The sequence below is a fragment of the Bactrocera oleae genome, chromosome 4, assembly GCF_042242935.1.
Source record: "Bactrocera oleae isolate idBacOlea1 chromosome 4, idBacOlea1, whole genome shotgun sequence".
NCBI lineage: Eukaryota > Metazoa > Arthropoda > Insecta > Diptera > Tephritidae > Bactrocera > Bactrocera oleae.
In genome coordinates, this window is record NC_091538.1 from 35,165,353 (window position 1) to 35,184,808 (window position 19,456).

The 19,456-nt window shown below is 32.2% G+C and overlaps 1 protein-coding gene across 3 annotated transcripts; it reads right to left on the minus strand.

The window, feature by feature from the left end:
- Window positions 1–557: 557 nt before the first annotated feature.
- Window positions 558–17,915, minus strand: emp (epithelial membrane protein). 3 transcript variants are annotated; one of them, XM_014243335.3, is made up of 8 exons: window positions 17,757–17,915; window positions 13,747–13,816; window positions 7,916–8,168; window positions 5,894–6,067; window positions 5,632–5,824; window positions 5,194–5,572; window positions 4,992–5,113; window positions 558–2,404 (listed from the first exon to the last, which is right to left on the minus strand). In XM_014243335.3, the coding sequence occupies exons 2-8, from the start codon at window positions 13,805–13,807 to the stop codon at window positions 2,036–2,038; spliced, it is 1,551 nt and encodes a 516-aa protein (XP_014098810.1). In that variant the 5' UTR covers window positions 13,808–13,816; window positions 17,757–17,915; the 3' UTR covers window positions 558–2,035. The 3 variants fall into 3 exon arrangements, with proteins under 3 accessions (XP_014098810.1, XP_036222530.1, XP_036222531.1); XM_036366637.2 differs by lacking the exon at window positions 17,757–17,915 and adding an exon at window positions 17,632–17,753; XM_036366638.2 differs by lacking the exon at window positions 17,757–17,915 and adding an exon at window positions 17,548–17,666.
- Between the last annotated feature and the right edge of the window lie 1,541 nt (window positions 17,916–19,456).

A 19,456-nucleotide genomic window follows, 5' to 3' on the forward strand; every position in this document is an offset into this window, starting at 1 on the left:
TCTTCGGCATAGTGTAAAGGTATGATTATAAGGAATTGTTACTTTTACTAACAGGATGAGCTATATGTTAATTGGATTGGGAATGTGAATATTTCGTTATATTAATGAATTGATGTCAAAATATAAGTACATATATCAATCAATTTCTGCAGATATTAAAATGTAAGTGTCTCTCGAATAACATAGCTATAGTGCAAAACAAGTAAAGTTGAAAAAAGTAAAACTCTGGATTTTGAATATACTCTCTAATTGTTTTCGTACAATGTGATTGCCTTTCTCAACTTATCTCTTTCTTCACTTTCGATCTTTCTACTAAAATATTAATTTCGTTCAAAACTTTCAAGAATTTTAAATGGATTCCATGACGATGTCATCTTGAAACTATTATTGAAATTTTGACAAGCAGATTGTGTGATCAACTTGAAAGCAAGTTCTTGATGGTGTAACTGCTGCGTATGTCCGAAGAATGATAACACCAAGATTTTTACTTAGTCGTGCCATACATATTACATAATCTTGATATATTTTTGTCTAAGTAAAAAAACAACAAAATAAAATAAGTTACACAATATTTATTCTAGTTAAACACAAAACATAATCCCAAAACAACATTTGCTATACATATTTAAGACTACCTTGTTCTAAACACATGAGTAACATTGCATAACAAATATTAAGATTTTTACACCCACTTCCTTTTATTGAGTATTACAATATTTTAATACACATCAATGTACATATTATATACCTGTATATGTACGTATGTTTGAATAAATTTTAAATTCATATGAAAGTTTTTAAGATCTAGACATGTACATAGGTATAATAAACTTTGTAAAGTAGCAATTACAATGCAATGTAATTAAAACTATTGTACATAATTCTAAAATTTGGTATGGAATTCTGTTATGTAAATTTTTATGTAAAAAATTTATAAATATACGATTACGATACAACAGAAATAGAAACGACTACTATTACAATAAGCTTACTTAATTTAACTAACAAATAAAAGATATATGTACATAAGAATTAAAATAGAAATTTAAAATCGTTACTACCAGCTTTGCATAGTGCATTTCGGATAGTGCTAAGGACATATTTCCAAAAAAAGTAGTATTCATTGGTTTCAAACATATCATATCATATTTAAAGGTGATCATTGAATTTTAGATAAAAGCAATAAATGTATTTCAGCGTTATATATTAGTATGCAGCAGCAATGAAATTGCTTATGCTATACTGCTTGTATATTTTATGGATCTGTACATATAAATAATTTTACAAAAAAAATAAGTTTTAGACTTTCATTATGTACAGGTAAGCCCATTTGATACATTTCAATCAATTAATTTTAAATTACTTATTATATTACAAAAAAAAAATAAAGAATATGAACATTAAATACTTAGGTATTTTCCCTATGCTCATAGTTTTATTAAAAAGAATTGTTACGACAAAAAGAGACGCTTTTTCTATTCAGTCTTGAATATTATAAAATGAGCATGCCCATATGCTATGGACATTTGTAAACATTTTCTGGTAAAAAAATTCTGGTCTATTATGTGTTTTTGAAGAGAATCCGTTAATAAAATTCAATCTTAAAAAATGTTGATACTATTTTTTTCCTTTTATTATTATGTGGAAAAATGTACTATATATATTTATAAGTTTTTATTCAATTATAAAAATATCGCCATCATCATCATAATAAGACGTAAGGTGATTTAAATAAAATTAAAAAAAAATCAAGATTGCTTACTGTTGTCTGGTCAATACTTTTGTAAAAAATGCTACCGAAGCTAAATATAATATTATGTATAAAAATAAATGTATATTAGGGAAACAAAACCCAAAACTATATTTGTAATACCCGTAGTATGGGTACACATACATATATGTATAAATATTTACACAGGTTAATTATAATAAAAAATATGCAACATTAACTCCTATTATTAAAGTATAGTACATATCCCGCTTCCTTATCTAAGTTTCTAATAATTATATAAAATACGCGTAGTATAGAATATTTTTATTTCGACTCTTTAGCTTTCTTCTTTGTCAAATCGAATTGTGCTGTTGCCAAATAATTAGAACCTTCCAAGTGAAGTGTGCTTTGTCTATTCGAGCTTCTTATTAAACAGAATAAAGCAAGCGAGAAAAGAAAAGCACCCAATGAGAATAGGCCAATTATAATACCCAAACGCATTTTTGGCGGCACGGTTGCGGCGAAGCTCATCAAATCGGTTATTTCTTCCGGTAGTTCGTCTATACCTTCCTCAAACCACAAAATGGGAAAGACAATATCAGGAAAATTAGCCACTTGTTTTATATCGAAAACTTGACTGACAGCTAAATTGATCTGGACTCGAGCACGAGCTCTTAATGTTGTTCCCATCGTCTGAAATATATTTAAAATTTCATATTTGAAATTAGTATTAAATCATTTATTTTATCTATTTTGAACACAGCTTGTTTTTGATCAATTTAAAGTAAAAAAAAAGAAAAAAATTTTAATTTCAACTGCACCGAAGCTATAATACCTTACTCATGTGCAGACATGTCTAAATCGACTCAGTTCGTCACGCTGCGCATTGATGTATAAATATATTATAGGGTCTCTGAGGTTTCCTCCTCGAACTACAAACTTCGTGGTAAACTTAATATATCCTGTTCAGGGTATAACGAGTAAGCGCTAATTTCCTATGCAGCCGAGCATCAATACTCGCACAAGTCATAAGAAGACGTGTAAATATTTTGACATTCGTTATTAGAGAAAATTGTGAATCAATTGCAATCAACCAGACTTGAACTTTGAAATCCTCCTTGAACAGTATAATACGTAGCTGATGCCTTTCACATGCTTCTGTGAAAGCAAATAATTCTTTCAATGCGCTATATGCGAAAACTTCAACGAAAAGTACAACATGTCATGGTTTGCTTTGCATCAAAATGTTTTACGCAATCGAAAAAAGATAAAAAATACGCTACAATCCTAACGGTATATATATTAGATTTTAATTTAAAATCTTTCGTTGTTTCTATTGTAACAGGTTGATGGCTGAGGCATTTACAAGTACATAAGTCGTACTAGTAATTACATTCCTTAATTTAAACAACATTTGATCAATAATGTCGTGCCATAATAAATTCATACGATTGAAAATATTATGCAATTATTTTTATTTACCATAAAATTTGGGATGTTATATGTAATGCTAAGAAGTTAAACTTGTATCAAAAATGTTGCTTATATTAAATTTTTTGAAGAATTTTGTATTATGATTTCACCAACATTGGTCATTGAAGAAAATATGACAAAAGAAATGTATTCTTATTTGATACAGTATTTGTAATAATAGCAGTCTTCGATTCGCCAAGCGTTGAAGAATATTAAATCAAACAAACTATACCAGAAGTTCAAAGAAACGGGCAGCACTTGTGGTGCAACCCTGCCCTAAAGTGTGACTTGTCGAATGCAAAACTTTTCTACGATTCTGCTTTTTTGGAGAAACTCTTTCTCACGTTTTAGTAACATCTTAGTTTTGTTCTCTTTAAACTAAGCGGTTTTAAAACTTGAATGAGCTATCCGCATAATCTCTAATACGAATTCCACTCAATAATTTTGTTGTTACTTTTACATGTAATTTTTATACCCTGAACAGAGTATATTAACTTTACCACGAAATTTGTAACACCCAGAAGGAAACGTCGGAACCGCCGATATTAGACAACTATACAAGTATCTGTCATACAAACTGAATGATCTAAATCAATTCCTTGTATGGAGAATATTTATTTGACAAGATATCTCTATGAAATTCGGCGTGTATAACGGTAACGCTAAAATCTTTGAAAAAAATTATTAGATCTGACCACCATAGCATATGGCTGCTATACAAACTGATCGACCAAAATTAGGTCCTTACATATACAACTTTTTGATTTGTCAAGGTATTTTCACGAAATTTAGCATGGATTATTGCCCAAGGCAACACTACAATCTTCGAACAAATTATTTAGATCGGATCACTAAAGTATATGTAATAGCTGCCATACAAACTGAACAATCAAAATCAAGCCCTTGAATGGAAAATTTGTTTCTTTGTTAATATATAGCTTCTTTGTAACCGATGTTAACGTTTTTCTTGTTTTGAGAAACTGCACGAAAAGTAGCGAAGCACGTTCATATCAACGAAGTTAATTTAAAACAAGTAGGGAAAGCTAGCAAAATTTGATACTCAAAAAATATTGACCGATAGGGGGGTTCTAATCCAGTCACCCATTTTCAAACTGGAACAACTTTATGATTGGATAAAAAGAAAATTGATTAAAATAAGATAAATTGTTCCTGAGATATTAGCACCTTGTGCTTGTAACATTATTTATGCGTTTTATAATTTTGATGAACGACCTTTTGGGGGTAACAGAAGTCAGTATTACAATGAGACCATTACCACGCCTCAGAGTGCCCAGGAATACGTGTTTAAAATGCGTCATCAAGATATCTCAATTTATACTCAAATTATTGCGTGCTGATGGGCGGACAAACTTCAACTTTGATCATTTTAATATTATATATCTAACCCGCCGCAAACAATCGTTCGGTGAACGAAAATATTAAAACTAATTTATATAATTATTTATTATAACTAATTAATATTTTAAAATAAAGCATATTTGGAATATAAGAAGGTAAGTTTATCCAAATCTCTTGAAAGAAACAATTTTTTGTACAAGATAAATATATAAAACTTAAAAACTTGGTTATTTGAATTATTCATCAATCAACCGCTTTGACCTTTAAAAATTCAACCACGCCTCTCCCCTTTATTTTCACATATTTTTTCTTTAATATTTGCTATTTTATCTTGCGTTTGCGATGGGTTTCAACCTACAATGAATTTCTTTCTTAATTTCTATTTCTATAATTGAGTTGCGTTACAATAGTTAGGTATGTATGCTATGAAATAAAATTTTTCACTTACCGGGTGAACATCAATGAAAAATTTATGCTTCTCCTTATCGGGTGGTGAAATTCCTTCCACTGCAGAGAGAAAATTTTCGTCACCCAAATAAAAGTGCGGAAAACTCAGCATAATTGGGGAATCTTAATAAATTAATATCAAAAATATATATATGTTAAATTAATACATTATACAATAGTATTAAGATTTTAAATGTTAATACCATATTGACAAAGGGAAACATTGAATAGCCCATTTGGTGAACAGGAAGGTTGTCCTGCTGGACAAAAACACATATTTTCGGGATTCCTTTCAACGTCTGAAAATACATTTTCGGGCGGTGTGAACCTATAACCAACGATGCTTTGCTTGATTTGTACTTCTTTTTCATACACAAGTGGTAAAAGTCTGCACAAATCTTTATCGTATACGAATAGAATGCGATTCTTTTCAATATGTGGCGGGAATATTGAACCATCTGTGCCATTTAATCTATTACAATCATCATTTAACCAGTGAGGTAGATAGGATCTTCCATTATATTTATCGATTATTCCGTACTGTTTTATGTCATTTACTCCTGTGAAAATAGTAACACGATCCTGGAAAAAGAATTGTATTATAACCATATTTGAAGGAAAATTAAAAATATTGCACTCACAGTAGACGTCCCATTTTTACCGTACATTAATCCAAATTCTTCATATGGCAGCTTTTGCTCCTTAGGTACAACATCTTTAGCTAATTTAAGAAGTGGATCCTCATAGCCCCATAATAGCTGACCAACAGAGACTTGAACAAATGGCTTTATTTTCAAAATATCCATTATACTAGCCATGGCAAGTCGCAAAAATCTAATATTCGAATTGTGAATAAAATGATCTTATTTAAATGAGAAATAAATTAAAATCAAAACCATATACCTAGCTGCATGTTTGCTTTGAGACGTTGCACTTAACATCGGGATATTAGGAACAATTACAACATCATCTTCCATTCCAAATGACAAATCTTCTCGAAAAATGTAAACTTTTTTCAAATTATAACTTAATGTGCCGTTTTCATTTTCAACAATATTGACTTTTTCCCACGACTCCCTAAAAGGCGTAAAAGATTTTTTTTTACAAATTTTTTTTACTGATTATAAACATAAATTAATCATTTTAATTAATCAAGAAATTTGTATGTATGTTAATTATGTCACGAACTCGTGTATTTATAAAAAAATTTAATTATAAAAAATAACATAAGCTAAAAAACAAAAAAAGAAACTTCTTCACATTTTACTTTTTTTACAACATTGAAAATAATTTCCTGAATGATATCATCTTTGAAATATATATTTTTTATTTTTTATTTAAAGCTAATATAGTAGTATATTACCAAAGTTAGGCAATTGATACCTCCTAGGCCATAGTAAACCTGTACTAAAACTCTTAATACTTGTATGTAAAAAATATAATCGTCTATTTGAGATTGGGGATTTTACTAATTATAAGATAGTTTGCAAAAATTTCACTTCTTTGCAAGAAATCTTAACTGATTATTTGAACATTGTAAAATGGCTTCAAAAGCTTTGTAAATAATAAAGTGAAAGTATAACTTTTACCCTGATCGCCAAATGTGAAATGCCGTCTCTAAGCGGTAAATTCATCAATGACTGTTTCCTTTGATGTAACATAGACGTAGAAAGAATGAATTCTTTTCTCTTTCGTCGCTTTATTGTGACCCTGTATTATCACTAACTTTTGATCTAATAATATCATCTTCGGCTAAATGATTATAAAAACGAAACAGTAAATAATTAATAGTGCCTTAACTTTATTTTAATGAAAAGACAGAAATAGAATATATGGACATTTAGTTTCGCTTGTTCCTCTCAGAATATATACATATACTTTAGAGCGGGTTGATTTACAGGCAGCCCAAAAACCAAAAAACGCAAACATTGCATATGCGGGAAATGTTCTACGGACCATTCTGAACATCTTTGCCTAAGAGAACATGGGTCTAAAATCGGTTTCGAGCTAGCGATTTTTTAAGTGAAGTTTTTTCGGGATTATAGAAATTTCTCGTCAGTTTTTAAGATATCCAAATGAAATTTAATACATGGATGCATTTTGAGATTCTATTGTTCATTTGTCAGAATCGGCCCATACAATCCCATACAACCGATTATTCAGTTATTTTACTTTCCGGCTGCCTGCCTTTAACAATCAATTATTCAGATTTTATTCTGGAATAAAGTCTTCAATTAAAAAGCTAAGAGGTTGTAGTTTTGCAAAATAGTCCTGTAATACTTGTATATATAATACTTAACATTGGCAGTGAAAACAAACAAACTCGGACAACTACAAATATATAAAACATATATCTCCCATACAAAAAAGCATAAAATAAGTTTTAAGTGTAGCAAATGTAATAAGTAACAAGTGGATCCCGCATTCGAAAAATATTTTTCATTCATTTCATGAATTATAAATTTCAATTAAAAACAAGAGACAAGAAAAAAGTCGTTCTTCTTTTCTGAATTGGTTGCATGGGAGATATATGTTATGTTGTCCGAATTTGTTTATTTTCACTGTCATTGTTAAGTATACCTCAAAGGACTATTTTGCAAAATTACGAGCTCTTATCTTTTAAATTGAAGGAATTATTCCATAAATATTCTGAATAATTGGTTGCGTGGGTGATTTGTGATATATTTGTACGATCTGGCCTATTCTGACAAATGATCAATAGAAAAAAAACTTCACTTAAAAAATCGCTTCCTCAAAACCGATTTTAGACCCATATTCTCTGAAAGAAAGATGTTCAGAATGATTCTTAGAATACTTTTCGTATATTCGATTTAAAAAAAAAAATATAGACCCGCTCTAACATGCATACCTATGTACATATATGTATGTATGTATAAATATAGTTGAAATTGATATCATACTTACGTGTAAACATAAGGGCCCACTTCATCAAGAATTGGTTTGGAAGCATTATTCAAAAACTCGTTTGCATTTGTGACATTATAAACGTAAACTGATATTTTCGGTTCTACAGGTGGCTTAGCCCACCATCCAAATGTTTGACTTCCCGGCCGAAGGGCAACTTGATAGTTTATTATTACATTAATTAGCGCTGTAAATTCACAAGTAACCAGAATTCCAAGAATAATGAGGGATATTGCGAATGCTATCGTAATCCCTAAAAAAAAAAAATGTTATATTAATTATATATGCATATGTATATAAATATCCGCCATTTTAAAAACTAATAATTTTTGGAATTGGAATTTATTATATTGAGAATATGGAGTTAGACCAAATTCAGCGTTAAACCACATTACGAAAAAACGTACACAATTAATTTCATTTTAATATTTTGACTAATACAAAGTGTTTAAAGTTTTATTGGGGCAAGGGGATGCTCTGGGTTATACGTTCACTTAATTTTGCTAAGATATCTTAAACATTAATAGGTATAGTGGACAAGGAATGGTATTGAGCCGATTTATTTCGAAGATGCTCTCTGAGTTTCATTAAGAAAACTCACATATTAATAAATATACAATAATATATATGGTATAAAGTTAAGCTAAACTTTGAAAATCCCTATATTAAGTACGCGGTGCTATGAAAAGCATTGACCCGATCTTACTATTCCTGAGCATGAAGACAAGTTATTACCAGAAAAAGCGTTCCCTAAGTTCCGTTGTTATATTTCATAAATTGGCCGAAACTTTCGGTAGAAAGTCAGCTAAACTATATGCACTTGGGTTACAACATTCGGTATTTGGAGGTGTTCAATTTGTGCCTTGTAAAGTGAAAGACTCAGATGGAAGTTTCTAAGCCCATTTTATACTCTTGTATGGTTTTTATCTAAGAGATGGCGATATTGTCCATAGTACTAGTGTTACGTGTCGCATCATGTCATACTATACGGCGCTGAAAACGTGTTTATTCGTGCTAAAAGTTTGTCTTTGACAGTTTTTCGATTGATTGACTCAGTACGTTGTGAGCGCTCGTCAAAGATGGACACCAGCAAAGAGAAAATTCGCTATATTTTACAATTTTTCTTCGATCAAAGCGAAAAAGCAGCCAAAGCGGCTGAAAACATTAATTTAGTTTATGGGCCCGATACTGTAAACGAACATGTAGCACAAAAGTGATTTGCTAGGTTCCGTTCCGGTAATTTCGATGTCAAAGATGCACCACGCGTCGGGAGGCCTGTCGTCCAAAATTGCGATAAAATCATGAAAATAGTGGAAACAGACCGTCACGTGAGCACTTATTTAATTGCTGAGGAACTACAGATAAGCCAGAAAACCGTTTGGAACCATTTACATAACCTTGGATTCAAAAAGGAGCTCGATGTTTGGGTGTCACACGAACTAACGCAAAAAACATAATGGACCGAATTTCCATCTGCAAATCGCAACAAAATCGACCCGTTTCTGAGGCGAATTGTGACTGGCGGTGAAAAATGGGTCACTTATGACAACATCGAGCGCAAACAGTCGTGGTCAAAATCGGGAAAGCGGCCCAGATGGTGGCCAAGACCTGATTGACGGCCAGGAAGGTTTTGCTGTGTGTTTGGTGGGATGGGCAAGGAATCATCTACTGCGAGCTGCTCCCCTATGGCCAAACGCTCAATTCGGCCCTCTACTGCCAACAACTGGACCGCTTGAAGGCAGCACTCATCCAGAAAAGGCCATCTTTGATCAACAGAGGCCGAATTGTGTTCCATCAGGACAACGCCAGGCCACACACGTTTTGGTGACTCGCCAGAAGCTCCTGGAGCTCGGATGGGAGGTTCTAATGCACCCACCTTATAGTTCGGACCTGGAACCAAGTGATTACCATCTTTTCCTGTCCATGGCGAACGCGCTTAATGGTGAGAAGTTGGCCTCAAGAGAGGCCTGTGAAAATTGGCTCTCCGAGTTTTTTGGCAATATGGACGCAGTCTTCTACGAAAGGGGTATAATGAAGTTAGCATCTCGTTGGCAACAAGTTTACGAACAAAACAGCGCATATTTGACTTAAATCGGACAAATGTACACAAAGTTATCATCTTTTGAAAAATCAATAAAAAACCGAACGAACTTTTTACTTTACCTAATATAATATAATAGTTTTGTTCATCTAACAATTGTTTGTAGTTATCACCTAAAAATAATCGAGTTTGATATAGGGTTTTATATATATATTAATGATCAGAATGACGAGACAAGTTGAAATTCGAGAGAATAATTGTCTGTCCGTCCGTCGGTCTGCCTGTGCAAGCTGTACCTTGAGTACAAATTGAGATACCCTAATAAAACTTGGTACACGTGTATATTGGTGAAATAGTAAGGACGAGTTAGTAGAAGGACGTATTCGGATCACTGCCACGCCCACAAAACGCCATTAATTGAAAACTTTAAAAATGCCATAGCAAAGCACTAAATTAATATATAACAATCTAATTTGGTACAAAGAACTGCAGTAGCAAAGTACATCTGAGGGCTAAAAATATTGAAAAAATGGGCGTGGTCCTGTCTTCTAATAGGTTTTATCTCCTAAACCACCAAAGCTACATAAACCAAATTCGCTTAGGACAAATACTTAAAGAACACCTACCGACAGTGTGAAAATGGATGAAATCGGATTATAACCCCGCTCTTTCCTCAAGGCTCTATAGGAGCCGGTTCCAAATGCATATTTTGGGACCTATTCGACCAATTTCTACCAAATTCGATATGTAATGTTATCCTGACATACATACCTACATTACAGTGTGAAAATGAAAATAGGCGAAATCGGACAAAAACGACGCCTACTGCCCATATAATAAAATTTAAAGTTTTATCTGATTCTTTCACTTTCGAGCATATAAGCCAAGAACCAATCGTTGCACTAATAGTGCCCTCAAGGTATTTTATCTTACCTTCAAAAATTGTCGAAATCGGATAGTAACTTTTTAAGAATGCAGACGCCAATTACGTGGACCCCAGTGCGTATGGCAGACTTTTTGGAAAAATATCGGTCAATCTGTGAGATATATTATAGAAATTTGGGGAAAATGTTTCTTTGATAATAATATACCCTTGTATTCAAAATAGGTTGAATCAGATCAATACTTCCCTTAGCCCCTATATACCTAATATAAAGATTTTCGAACTTCCAGTTGACATTATACCACATACATACTTGTATATCGCTCCATATATGAGTTATTTTAAGGAAATTGAGAGAGCGTGTTTTTCTAACAACAGTGTATCTTTGTGCCATATAACTGATATTCACGATTTTGAAATGTTCGTCTGATTTTACTTCATATATGTTATATGTTCATATTAATAAAAGTCGCTACATTTCTTAAAATAAAGTTTTGCCAACACCTGAAGGTATTTAGCCGGCTTTGATCCTACAAGTTGCAAGAGTATAAAATGTTGGGTCACAGCCGAACTTGGGTCTTCCTTACTTGTTTAATATTATTATTTTTTTTAATTTTTGATACATACTTTTTTTTTTTTATTTAATTAAAATTTCAGTCCACACGTGCCCTCACTACAGCGAATTCCTGTACCGAATTCCAGTTTTATAATTAATGTGAAGTTATAGCATTTTATTGCATTTTTCAGCGAGAAATAAATAATGTTTTACGCGACATGATTGGATAAACCTGATATATCTACGTTAACGATGTCATAGTATTCTAGTCTGAAGACTTTACGACGCCAATATGAGGGTTTCTAAACAAAAAATACAAATCTTTAACGAAAGTGCAGACTTCATTGGCTTTGTCGTCGCAAAAGAGGGTACCAAATCCAAACGGAAAAATCAGCAAATACCATTTAAAGAATAATTTCGATAGAGCAAGAAGTTGTACTTCATTCCAGATTTTTAAAGTCCATTTTGATTTGGCTAATGATGCATTTTTAATTGACATAGACGCAGAGTTGTCTCAAGAAAACAAACCCGTAACTATGATTTCGAGATAAGGATAGAGATTACCATCGTTTGGGCCCTAGACAGCCATTACCTATACGGTAAGAATGACATAAGAATCTATAAAGACCACCAGCCCTTTTGTCATCGTTTCCCATCAAAAATAAAACTCAGGAAAGCGCGAATCGAGTAGAGTGGCACCCAGGTCCTTTACAAGTCAGGAAAAGAAAATGACGTGGCAGATACCTTATACTACTATAACTCATGTGACTGTGAGGTTACAGACAAACTTCTAAATTGCTTAGAAATCTGATAATTCTCGAAGTGAGGTGCATTCTCAAAACGTTCATTCATTTTCTTTGGTGTAAAAACCAGACCTATGCATTGCGAAACTTCTACCCGGGCCACTATTTAAGATGACTTGGCAAATTCTTCCTTGTTATAAAATTCTGACACTGCAAAAATAGGGTACATACTGTAAATAACGACGAATAAAGAAAGATTGGGTCAACCCGTGGCATCACGCACTGTCGTAGATGTAAATGCGCTTAACAAATATGTTTTATTAAGTTGCAACTCAATCTCATGGAGTATGTAAATTGGTAAAGCACCGATAGTCAACGAACGGCAGCAGTAATCGTATGTTAATAGCAATAAGAAATTGATGTAAATAAGCTCATTAACTTTGTAATACACCAGTTTTATAACGGTACTTAAACAAAACATTTATAAATCGTGGGTAGTCGGCAATACCGTCGCTACCGACGTAGTAATATTACTATAATTAGTAGTGAACAACACTACTGGATCAAAATATTATGTATACAAGGTGCAATTCAAAAGTTTCAGGACTTTTATTAAAAAACGAATATTATTTGTTTTTTTTTTTGAAAAATTTATTGGTCGACTTCAAAATAGTCTCCTTCCGCCTGAATACAACGTTTTGCACGTTCAAGAAGGTTATCGAATAACTTTTTTAGGTCATTTGTCGGTTTCCTTTCATGGCCAAATGTAGTTTTCGGAACAAATAAAAATCACAGGGTGCCATATCAGGCGAATAGGGTGAGTGGTTGATGATATGAATGCGATTTTTGGTCAAATTGAATGTTGAATTCAGAGGTCTTTTTCGTGTTGTTTCAAAGTGTGCGGGACAAATCGAGACCAAAACCTTTCTGAGGCCCAAATTTTCTGTCAAAATACGATAAATCGACGCTGCAGATAATGATAATTCTGATTCCATATATTTAAGCAATGATTTCGGCTCTTTTTTAATGAATTCACCCACAATTTCCGTGTTTTTTTCGTTCACAACATCTTTTGGCCGGCCCAAACGTTCGTCGTCTTCCAAGTCCTCCCGTCCCTCTTGAAAACGTTTAAACCACTCGTGAATACGGCTACGGGATAGGCAATCATCGCCATAAACTTGTTTCATCATTTGATGAGTTTTGGTAAAAGTTTTACCAAGTTTAAAACAAAACTTAATGTTGGCTCTTTGTTCGATGCTCATTTTCTGACCGACACTACAAATGTAATGTCACATGTAGAGCGATATCTCAACTGTTATACAAGTCAGCTGTTACATAAATTTTATACGACAACACTGAATAATACACAATTGAGGGATAACAATTTCAGACAGGCCACTAGAAGCCGCGTTCTTTAAAAAGTCCTGGAACTTTTGAATTGTACTTGTATATAATACTTATGTATGAACATATGTATTTGGAATATGGTAAAAAGTTATCAGTTGCAGTTTAGATATGTATTGTGTAACGAGTTTCGAATCCAATTCATAAATTATATAAATTTCGTATCTGAAGCCAAAAATAAAAGGTTTAAAATATAATACTTACACCATTTTCGTAAATAAGTACTATAGAGCTTCGTACAAAATGTATGCCTTCGGCCTTGCATTGCCACTTCCTGGAAATTTTAAATTAAAAAACGTCTAATTAGTAGTTTCCAACTATTATATTTTTGTCATAGTGTTAAAAACTATATCATTAATATTTAAAAAGAGCTAAGGTCGGCTGTAAACGAAAATTTTATACTCTCGTAACTTGCAAGGATAAAATACCTTCACTTTTTCACTTACTATATTCTGCTACATACATATGTATCTGTATGTTAAAATCCGCATAATTAAATTTAATCAGTTAAACGTAATGTATTGGGAATATGAGGGAAAAGACAATCAGAGAAACCGAAATCAGTATAACTATTATTGATAAGGGGCTTGGACTACGGTCTAGACCGACTATATTTATATTCAGCGCTAAACCATATTATGTTATACTCGTATATGGACCAAAATAACAGATATTTGGGATATATGTACATTAAACTTATTAGGGGGCGGGACTGCGCCCATATTTAAAAAATTTTCGAACTACATATGTCCCTTTTCAATGCAATCCCTTGTACCAAATAACAGTGTTGTGTCTTAATTTGGAACTTAGTTATATAAATCTATATCTATTTCGATTAGTTTTAAGTTATACAAACTGCTGTTAGGTGAATAAAACTAGTATACCCTATAGCAACATGTTGCAAGTGCGTTAATATGAGCTGTCCTCGATTCGCCATTTCTCTGCTCTCTTGTCAAAAAGGTTATAATACATATATGGTAAAACCAACAACAAAGTTATCCAGTTGAATTCGAACAAGAGAGTATGCAGATACCGCATTCAATTGGTATAGCTGCTATCTTCGGTGCTACCAAGTTGTATTTTGCATATTTTGGATCAGTTTTACTATTGATATAAAAATTTCTCTTTTATGCTCTTGTAACATGTTGCTACAGAGTATAATAGTTTTGTTCACCTTACCAATAAATAGCCATAACTCTAAATAATATGATACAATACTGTTATTTGGTATATTCGAACCGAAATTTAATGTAAATATCTCCCAAACCGCTAAAGCTATAATAACCAACATCTCATGTATAGAATCGGATCAATTATTCCTTAGTCACCATATGTACAAGTATATGTAGTTATGTTAATAAAAATGAGTGAGCGTATTGCTCTAATAATAATGTAGCCCCCATATAATTAATATCATTTTACCCTTCATATATTGTTGTTGGTATGTGAGATACCTTAATGAAACTCAAAGGTTCTGCTAATAGTAGTAATGATACAATCGGGCCAATACTATACCTCTCCCATATACCTAATAAACTATTTTCAGACTTTCGGTTGGTCTTATACCGTATATATCGGTCAATATGTAAGAAATCTTAGCAAAATTAATTGAACTTATATAATTGGATATACTTCAGTTTAATGCCGAATATAGTATTGATTGTAATTCATTCACAATTTCGTCGAATAATGAATGTTAAACTCTTTTGCAACATTTTTCAATATGAAGTTTAGCCAACACCTGATGGTATAATATTTCCCCTTCTTTGATCATAGCAGGTGACAAGAGTAGGATATGTTTGGTTAAACCCGGACATAGCCCTTTCTTACTTTTTTTTGTATTTTTAAAGTTTAAGACTTAAAATGAATGACAGTAATTTATAAAAAAAAATAATTTCCCAATCAGAAAGAATCGTAACACTATTGCGCATGCGTCAGAAAACATGTTAGCACAGGTTTGCAGCACAAGTGCAGCCCGTTTGTTTGAACATCTAGTGTAGTTGGTTCGATTCCCTGTAGAGTAACGCTTGGTGAATCGAAGATATTATTTGATAGGGGAAATTTTCAACTCTCCGCATTCTGCGAGACCAAATCCTATTTCCTTTCATGGAGATACCTCCCAAGTATCCAAAAAACGAGAGTTATTATATTGAGCTTATGAGGAACAGAGAAATTTGTGGGCCGAATATTTGGCATTCAGAAAAAAACAAATCCACATAATATCACAAAGATGTCCCACGAAATAATTTTTACGAAATAAAATCGATATGAGGGATGGATTTCCCTATATACATATGTAGTGCAAGGGGCCTAGTGAAAAGTGTGTTTTCACACGATGGTTTTAGGATTTAAATAACATTAGTTGTACCTCGATTTTGGGCTTTCTTAACATTTTACAAAGAATTCATAAGAAATACAATCCGTACAATCAAGCGTACAATCCCGCTTCGATTCAGGCCTTAGAGCATCCCGCGTGTCATTCGCCAGTTACTAGTCGAAATGCTCGAACAAGTCATCGAAAATTGGATTCAACGGATAAACCATCTGAAACGTAGCCACGATCAACATTTTAAAAGGGATAATCTTCAAAAAATAAATGCCAAAGAATGTTCTTTCGAATGGTAATAATCATTCCCCATTAAAATAGAATTTTATGTGTTTTTTTCTTTAAAAAAGTATATAATATTTAAACATTTTAATGCAATAGCAGATACATTGTATGTCTTTATGTAAATATAAATTTATGGGTACACACTGAATTCAATATATACAATCAGTACAAGGTCTATAAACCGTTCATCACACACATGCAAACATGTATATACATTTATATGTATAAAATTTACTACCTTGACCGGGGTCGCAAATCTGTATAAATTAAATAAGTGAATAAAAGAGTCGTTTGAAACATTGCGAAATTATGAATATATTATATTTAAATGGACATAGGTAGGCTAATGAAAATGCGATTCTTATTTTAGAATATTGTGTTTTGTATGTATAATTAAACATTTCGTATCCTAATCACGTTTCCTTCGAGGTAATGACTCACTGTTTTTCTGGAGTTTTATATTTTTAAGGTATTGTACAAAACACAAATTATTATGTGGCACCATATCAATACGATACGCATAAAAGATCTTTTGAGCAAAATAAGTCTTGGGTGCACACAATATATGTATATATGTGAATTCGCAAAGAGTGATGTGTATGTAAAGTAGCAACACAGAAAAAAGCCAAGATCGAACAAAAATGGCATGCAATTATTTTTTATTCCAAGGTGATCAAGAAGCACTTAAAAATATATTTACGCTGCTATGTATAAACGATATATATATTTACACACAACCATAAATAATAATTAACGTATTTGTGTATATGTATATGTAGTGCATATTTATATTAAAAATTAAATTCCTTTATAAACATATAAAAATAGCATTTTAAGTTACATTCATACATATATACCTTTGTATTCGCTATATAACCTACCAAAGCATTACACAAATTGCACCTCTCGAAATACTTCACAAATGTATGCACTTATGTATTTAAGGTAAATTCATGTATATATGCATACGTATATGTATATTTATTTACAGATGGGTATAAATTTATATAACATATGCTTGTGTTAGTTTAGTGTGTAGCAAAAAAACTGTACCAACACGCTTGGTTATACATGAACGCTCTTGTGTACAAATATATTTATGTTTGTATTTTTATATACATATCCATTTATATTTATGTAGAAAGAGGCATAAAAAACGCTTACGCGTATTAGCCGAACTATATTTAATAGCAATTTCATTTTACATAGTTAACTAATGATATGCACAGTATCTATGTATATTATCAGTATATAATGATTATTTTTGAAATGGGACTAACCCATACATGTACCAATGCTCACAAACACATGACTACGTTCACATACTCTCAAAATATATGCATTAATACCTAAGTACATTGAATTTGATTCATTTTTTTGATATATATACGTACTTATGTATGTATATAGGTAGACCTAGTCATATACCTAAGTATATATTTGTTATATACTTAATTGATGTTAAAGTATGCACGTACAAATTAAGAAAGTTACAATTTTGACATGTAAGCGCTAAAGCCGGAGTTAGATAAAAATTACGTTTTTTTTAGTACGAAACCCACTACATACATTTGCATAGGTATGTACGTTAAAAAAAGACTACCTTAAAACTTTTCACGTATCGAACTACAGAAACACGATTTTTAATGTATATAACTTCAGCGAATTAAGCCACTTGGCATACGATGCCAACGATGTCTCTGGAAGACTAAAGACAAGACGTCGATTGCAGATTGAACATTGAAGTGCTGAAAACAAAACCTGCTCAGCAGGTTGTACTTTGCTCATACTTTTACAACAATCATAACTCAGTAGCAGTTTTGGATAAGAGATAAAAACTAAGCGAGCCTAAGCTTGGAAATAGAGTTTGTTGTGGAGCTTTCAATCTTTTATATTTTAAATAAATACACAAATACTTAGCTGATTCGAATATTTTCTTCCATAGAAAAGCTCATTATAAGTCACATAAATTCTCTTATATTGGAAGATTCGCTCGGTTGATATCAGAATGTATTTAAAGGTATTTTATTTATTGCACATTTACAAGTTTTTAGCCTTATTGAAATCTTTTGTTTTGCATCCACGATTTGTGAATAACTGATTTTTTTGAATAAACCAACAAAATTTCAAAGTTTTGAAAAATTCATTAAATGTTCGTTTAATATATGAATTATTGACAGTATTCTTTTTTGTTTATTCAAAAAAACACTGTCGATGATTGGAAAACTCGAAAGGTTGGTTTTACGCGAATCCGAATTTTCCAAAATTTATTATAATCATATTTTTATTCCAATATCTCAGGTACCCTCGCAACATGTTGCACAGAGTACAATAGAGTTGTCAACATAATGGCAGCTTGTGACACTTAAAACTGAGCTAAATATATCAAGATGATCGGGATAACGAGACGAATTGAACTACGATGTCTGTCTTGTCCACCCGTCCGTTCATACTAGCGATAACTCGAATAAAAATTGAGAAATCCCTATTTAGTACACGTGTTTCTTAGCACTTTGAGGAATCGGTACAAAAATGCGCGCCCACTTTTGAGTAAAATTCCAAATCTAAGCAACACTTAACAAACTTCAATCGGTACATAACAATCTCTTGACATCTCTATATTGAAATTGGATTAAAAATTTGCACATTTAGTCCCTTCGAGATGTGGCACCTTTTGTATATGAGGACTTCAGTGCCTATTTAAGACTTTTTACCGAAAATATCTGTGAAACTGACATCTTCTTCTGATAATAATGTCCATCCCAATATGATATAACATGTGTTCATTGGCACCTTGAGATGGTTGGTATGGAAGATGGGCGGAATTAGGTGTTTACCGCGCCCACAAAATGTCGTAAAACGAAAAGTTATAAAGTTCCATTACTAAGCCACTAATTAAGATACAAAACTGTAATTTGGAACAGGGCATCGAAGTCTGAAGCAGCATCAGTTGGTTTGAAAATATTTATGTACTTATGAATGTACATATATCAAACAAGCTTGCTGAAAGCAAATAGTTTTAGCTACTTTTCATACATCGTGAAAATAAGCATATCCATAATATTTAATAATATAAAGGTTATATTAAAAACTGCCAAATGTTCGATTACTCTCCAAATTAATATGTCAGAAGCTCTATATTTCATAAGAGAGAGGGAGCTGACTACTAAGATATTTTTTGCGTGCTGAATTTTTTTAATATATCTATATATTTATTATATGTAGGCTTGAGAAGTTTCAACCATTTTTTGACGAGAGGTGCTGTGGTGGGGTTCTTAAACGGACTAACTTCTGAGGACATGC